The 7,372-nt window shown below is 29.1% G+C and overlaps 1 protein-coding gene and 1 long non-coding RNA gene across 2 annotated transcripts; one reads left to right on the top strand and one right to left on the bottom strand.

The window, feature by feature from the left end:
- Positions 1–208: 208 nt before the first annotated feature.
- On the bottom strand, positions 209–6,898 carry LOC111690156 (aldehyde dehydrogenase 9). The gene is made up of 5 exons (XM_023452597.2): positions 6,742–6,898; positions 1,457–1,561; positions 1,280–1,380; positions 651–1,222; positions 209–591 (listed from the first exon to the last, which is right to left on the bottom strand). The coding sequence occupies exons 1-5, from the start codon at positions 6,775–6,777 to the stop codon at positions 224–226; spliced, it is 1,182 nt and encodes a 393-aa protein (XP_023308365.2). The 5' UTR covers positions 6,778–6,898; the 3' UTR covers positions 209–223.
- Positions 3,975–4,776, top strand: LOC124419319. Its single transcript, XR_006940482.1, has 2 exons — positions 3,975–4,418; positions 4,663–4,776. It is a non-coding gene; the product is annotated as an uncharacterized LOC124419319 (long non-coding RNA).
- Positions 6,899–7,372: the final 474 nt, after the last annotated feature.

Raw genomic sequence — 7,372 nt, 5'->3', positions numbered from 1 at the left:
AACTAGAACTGAACTAGAACTGAACTAGAACTGAACTAGAACTGAACTAGAACTGAACTAGAACTGAATTAGAACTGAACTAGAACTGAACTAGAACTAAACTAGAACCGAACTAGAACTGAACTAGATTTAAACTAGAATTGATCTAGAACCAAAACTTAACTAAAGGTAGAAACGAACTAGAACTGAACTAAGCTACAACCGAACTAGATCCAAATAAGTTCTAAACTATGAAACTTACTTCTTCTTGGGCAATTTTCATATCATCTTTCACATCCGAGAAAACAGTAGGCTCAACAAAGAAGCCAACATCACCAATACGTTTGCCACCACATTGTAATTTAGCGCCTTGCTGTTTACCACTCTCAATGAAGCCCAAAACTTTAGTCAACATCTCCTTATCGATTTGGGGTCCTTGTAAAACAGACTCATCAAAGGGGTTACCAACTTTACGAGCTTTAGCTTTGGCTGCAGCCTTAGCAACAAATTCATCATAAATCTTTTCATGGACATAAGTGCGACTACCAGCACAACAACTTTGGCCATGGTTGGAGAATAAGGCATCGTGGCAAATATCAACGGCCAAATCAACTATGTACAGAGAAAATTATTTAGTTTTTTTAATTAATTTTAAAATATATACAACCTACCATTAGCATCATCGAATACAAAAATGGGACTCTTGCCGCCCAATTCCAAAGAGACACGCTTCAAATTACTCTTAGCTGCAGCTTCCATAACGACACGGCCAATATCCACTGAACCGGTAAAGGCCACCTTGCGTATTTCGGGGTGCTCAGAGATGGCAGCACCAGCAGTGGGACCATAACCTGTAATAATATTAATAACACCAGGAGGAAAACCAGCTTCCTTAGCCAGGGCGGCCATGTGCAAAGCGGTCAAGGGAGTTTGTTCAGCGGGCTTCATGACAATAGTGCAACCAACAGCCAAGGCAGGACCCCATTTCCAGGACAACATAAGCAATGGATAATTCCAGGGAATAATTTGACCAACCACACCAATGGGTTCTTTTTTGGTCATCGAAATGAAACCACCAGCAGGAATAGTGTCACCAAAGAATTTATCGGTCCAGCCGGCATAGTATTTCAAGGTCATAATAGAAATTTCCACATCGAATAAGGCCTCAGCAAAAGGTTTGCCATTATCCAAACTTTCCAAACTGGCCAATAAATTCTTTTCACGTTCCATTAACTCACAAAGTCTGGGAATTTGAAAAAAATATTGTTTTAAAAGGACTGATATGTAATATCATACTTACTTCATCATTAATTCGGTACGTTGTAAAGGACTCATTTTACGCCAAGCTGAATTTCTGTGGAAACCTTTTTTGGCAGCTTCTACAGCCAAATCAACATCAGCCTTTAATAAATAAAATATAGATAAGTTTAAGTTACATTATTTGGTGGAGAGTGTATCATTATTCTTTTCTTTTTACCTTATCACCTTCTGCAACTTGAGCAATCACTTTTTCGGTTGCTGGGTTATAGGTGGGGAATGTTTTGCCCGATTTAGCATCAACAAATTCATTGTTGATAAAGAGCTATAATTGTATATACATTTTGGTTAATTATGCATTTTTATGGTTGTGAAAATAAATAAATACATATAATTTGAAATAGATTGGAATATTAAATAGAATTTATTAAATTTATCTATAAAATGTTTCTATAAGTATAACATTTTCAAATATGTTTAAAGATTTCCTTTTAGTGCTGATTTGGTGGTCTATTTGGAGATTTGCAGTTTTTATAAAAAATACATATAAAACTCATTATGATACAAGCTTTAAAATTATAAAATAATAAACAAATTAAAAGGTCAATAGCTTACAGAAGTAATATAATTACAACAAATTGTAAGCAATTTGTTGTAATTATTCAAACACTCAAAGATTATCACATTTAAAACAGTTTTAAATATGTAATGCTATCATACAAATAAATCAACATTAATTGTGTTTAAATTAAAATTTAATCTTAGATATTTAAATTTAACGAATCTTGTCAATTGTTGTTGCATGTTTTGTCTAAAATTCTATACCATTTAATGTGATATTAAATTCGTTTATTTAAATGCAAGTGAGTGTGTGTTGTTTTTTTTTTTTGTAATTTTTGAGTAAATATAAACAATTTTATATTATAGTGTGTACATTTATTAACATTAAATACTTATTATAAAAGTTTATTAAATATTTATTTAGCTTTTCATTCAATTTTGTTTAGATTAAAATATCATTTGATTTCAAAATTAGCACTTAACACAAGAAGAGTTGTACTACAGAGATAAAAATCTAAATTTTGATTTTAAAAAACAAAGTTTTAATGAATTAACAAACAAGCTTTTTTGTTTGTTTTTATTATATAGTAATTAAAAATATAGATAGGTAGATAAATATATAGATAGATGGATATATAGATAGAGTAGATAGATGGATAGATAGATATATAGATAGATAGATAGATAGATAGATAGATAGATAGATAGATAGATAGATAGATGGATGGATAGATAGATAGATAGATAGATAGATAGATAGATAGATAGATAGATAGATAGATAGATAGATAGATAGATAGATAGATAGATAGATAGATAGATAGATAGATAGATAGATAGATAGATAGATAGATAGATAGATAGATAGATAGATAGATAGATAGAAAGATAGATACATAGAAATATAGATAGATAGATATATAGATAGATGGATAGATAGATAGATAGAAATATAGATAGATAGATAGATAGATAGATAGATAGAAATATAGATAGATGGATAGATAGATAGATAGATAGATAGATAGATAGATAGATAGATAGATAGATAGATAGATAGATAGAAATATAGATAGATAGATAGATAGATAGATAGATAGATAGATAGATAGATAGATAGATAGATAGATAGATAGATAGATAGATAGATAGATAGATAGATAGATAGATAGATAGATAGATAGATAGATAGAAATATAGATAGATAGATGGATAGATAGATAGATAGATAGATAGATAGATAGATAGATAGATAGATAGATAGATAAATAGATAGATAGATAAATAGATAGGTAGATAGATAGATAGATCGATAGATCGATAGATATTTAGGTAGATAGATAGATAGATAGATAGATAGATAGATAGATAGATAGATAGATAGATAGATAGATAGATAGATAGATAGATAGATAGATAGAAATATAGATAGATAGATAGATAGATAGATAGATAGATAGATAGATAGATAGATAGATAGATAGATAGATAGATAAATAAATAGATAGATAGATAGATAGATAGATAGATAGATAGATAGATAGATAGAAGGAAAAAAGATAAATAGACTTATAGTAAATGAGCGATATCTTCTCTTATGCTTCCGCAAACTTTTTTATAAGGTGACAAATTGATACATACATTTAGGAAAATATGATAGAAAATATTGCATTTTTGGAAACCTAAATTTATTAAATCTGCTCTGAAAGTGATTTTAAACAAAACAAGTCAGATTTCTATATTCGGCTATGCCAATATATACCCTTCACCAAGTATATTTTAAAAAACAGTTTTAACATACACATAAAAACAAATATAAACTGCAGCAGAAAGAAATATTAACCCACCTGACCTGAGTTTCGAAAATAAAGATTATTCACTAAAATGAAAAAATCTCAAAATAAAAATGTTCGAGAAAACATCGAAAATTTAAAAAAATTAGAATCCTCGATAATTTCACGATAATACGTTTTTTTCTGTAAAATTTCGAAACAAACATGTTCGAGAAATTATCTATTCTTAAAAATTTCTCGAAGGTTCGTTTTACAAAAAAAAAAAACTTTGCTAAATATTTGCCAATTATTTGTAAATGATACTTTGATCTTGTTTTTAGCAAAGTATTTTTTTCTGATGCTTAGAAACCAAAAAAAAAATATATTTTGTCTTTTCAAAGTCTCGAATGTGATATTGCGACTGCATGTTTAACGAAAGAAAATAAATGCGGTTTTTATGAAAAACAATAAAGAACGGTACTTTTTTTGTGCAAACAAAAGCACAAAACAGAAATATATTAGTTTTAAATCGGAGTTCATTGTAAACGGATGGAATTAAAATATATTAGAAAAGTGAATAAATATAAACAAATATAAAGTGAAAATTAATTAAATGGTAAGAAAACAAAGTGTTATCTTACACAGTTCCACCGAGTACAAACAACAATAGCAACGGAAGACAATCATGCACAATATCACCGACGAATAATTGTAATAACATCCAAAGATTATCATGTACCGTGTAACCGACGACCAACTATAATAACACCCAAAGCTTATCATGCACAGTGTCACCGACGTCCAAAAACAGGCCACCGACGACCAATAACAATAGCAGTCAATTAACAGGTAATTTTTTGGAATAATAAAATGTACTCTTTTTTTATATACATATGTATCAACTTCTATTAGTGAAATTATGTTGTATTTTAACGAAACGGCGACGAGCCTCAAAATAATTGAATAATATTTTACAGTCTTCCATGTGACGTTAAAATACAACATAATTTCACTCTTAGAAGTTGATCCGAGAAGTTAATCCCACCTTAATATGTATGTATGTATATTAAAATCGTTATTTCTTTTCTTATAGAAATATTAAATGTTTTGCGCAAATTAGAAGGACATATCACAGTATTAAATTCGAAAGTTGACCGCCTCACTGTTGAGGTTATTTCCATAAGAAGTGAGGTTTCGACAATTAAAACAAAAGTATATGGGGATGTATGCTATAGTGAGTTTGTTGTTCCACAGAGACCCTTCGAGACTATCCAACAGTACAACGAATTTACCAGCAAGTTGGAAAACGAAGAGACTTTTAAACAATTTGTAAGTTAACATTTACAAAATTAATATATATACTATAATTTTATTATCAATAACAATTCCTTTTTTAAGGTTAAAGAACTTTCTTTTTCGTCAGAAAAATCTTTTGATAAATTTATTCGTAGCTGCTGGAAAAAGATGTTTTCCGACAACCTTGCGGAGCAGTTTTCGTGGAGAGGAACTAACACTAAGCAATGCATTCGTGGATGTCGTATAACTTTGGCTATTCGACGTAAGTCCTTTTTAATTGATTAATATATACATAAATATTTTTCCAATAAATTAATTAGATGCTTTTAAGAATAGGATTAAGAACGAGGATTTTGATAAAATAACACAGAAGCATTTCCAATACGGCCACGATAGGCTAACGAAATGTTCCAAATACGTTTCCAAAAAAAACAAAACATGACAATGAGCAGCTACCACCTCAATAGTTTACTATTTATAAACAAATTTTATTAAACTAACATTATTTTTCAATGAATTTATGTATGCATTAATTTAGTTTTTATTATAAGATATTTTTTCATAAAATGTAATGGATAAATTGAAATAAATTTTTATGTTTTTTATAAATTGTCTTTTTGTGGGAATAAAATGGAATTGAAACAAAATATTCATTATCGAAGTATTGCTATCGCATTGCCAACGAATCTTTAGTAATATCGAATGTAAACTGTTTACAATATCTCTGGCGAATGTTTCTTGATATCGTTAAATGTATCATTTACGAACACGATTGCAATACCAATAAAAAACATTTTATTATATTTTCTCAATATCGAGATTGGACCTTAAAAGATGTTTTTTTAATTCTTAATTAATATTGCTAAATACTCGTCATTGATATCGTAAGCGAAACTTCGAGATCGAAAGATTTGCTGCCACAAAATGAGCGACAGGTGAGCTCTAGGAGCACATTCTCTTGTTGCTTTCGATAGCCGTTTTCGAATGTTTTACCCGAGAAATTATTGAGAAAACTTCGATGGTGATTTCATTATCGATAGCCGTGGTCAAGTGGGAACCGTTGTACTGTACTACCACCATCAAACTGTATTACAACCTTCAAACAAATATGAGCGTATTACCAACATATTACTGCTTCATCTCCTTGTTGTTGTTTTTATGCTTTTTTATAATATGTTAAATAAATTTTCAGAGGTAGTCTTAGATTTTTACCCATATCTCAGTTATTTATGGACCGATTTTGCTGATTTTCAATAGAAAACTTCTCGAAAGCATGTCTGACAGAATCATTGAAGATTTGGATCTCGAAAATATCTGGAGTCTTCAGAAAATTGATTTCAACAGACAGACAGACGCACATGGCTTAATCGACTCCGCTATCAATAAGGATCCAGAATATATATACTTTATAGGGTCGAAAAATTATATTATAGAAATTATAAACGGAATGACAAACTTATATACACCCTTCTCACGAAGGTGAAAAGTATAATAAACAGCTATACACATTTGTTTGCTATTTGTTTGCCCTCCAATGTTTACACTTTTAGATAGTCTGCCTATGATTTTACCATGAAACAGCCTGAACTCAAATAACAACAAAAATATTATCTTTATTTTATTATAGCTACATATATTTACTGAAAAAATCTATATAAATGTAGAGTAAAATAAAAATTTTATATATAAAAACAACTAATTAACGACGTGTTATCAGTGATATGATTTACAAAAATTCTTAAATTTTACTTTAATTTTTTTGTTTTTTGCAAGTAATCTTAAGATTTTCCCGTCTTTAGCAAACAAGTTGTTTTTGGGAATACATATGAATAACAATAATTTAATTTGTTTAATATTAAACATATTCTCCACTTACTTTAGTGTATTTAGGTTCCAGTTGTGGGTTTGCCATTTTATTTATCACTTTATTTTATAAAAATATAATTATTTTAACAATTTATTCCAGCCGGTTTCACTAAAGTCCAGAGAATATTGCTGCTAAACTGAAATGGTTCTCCAACTGCTACTGCTTTTTATAGCAATATTATTTATTCTTAATTCCTTTTATAATATTTTCATTTTTAATATTTTCTTTTGTGCAAATTTTTACTATACTTGTTTAATTTCGTTTATCAGTTTTGTTTTCGCTTCATATTTTGCAGCCGGTTTATTGTTGTTATTATTTTTTTTCTGTTTTGCTGCCTAGTTTATCAGGGTTCGGGAAAAAAGAGCTTTATTAAAGCTTTAGTAATTTGCACATCTCTTCTAATGAATAGGTTTGTGTCTAAACAATGTTAGTGAATGTTTCATAAAAAATAATTTTTTAATGACCGTTAAATTAGATTTCTAACTTAAAATTGGATGTTGCTATTCTTTATATTAGAAAGAATTAACTTTTGAAGAATAAACTATTCAAAACTAGACTATAGACTAGAATTTAGACTTGACTATAGACTAGACTATAGACTAGACTATAGACTAGACTATAGACTAGACTATAGACTAGA

The sequence above is a fragment of the Lucilia cuprina genome, chromosome 4 (genome assembly GCF_022045245.1).
Source record: "Lucilia cuprina isolate Lc7/37 chromosome 4, ASM2204524v1, whole genome shotgun sequence".
NCBI lineage: Eukaryota > Metazoa > Arthropoda > Insecta > Diptera > Calliphoridae > Lucilia > Lucilia cuprina.
Note: the sequence above shows the minus strand (reverse complement) of the source record. Positions and strands in the feature narration are given on the sequence as shown.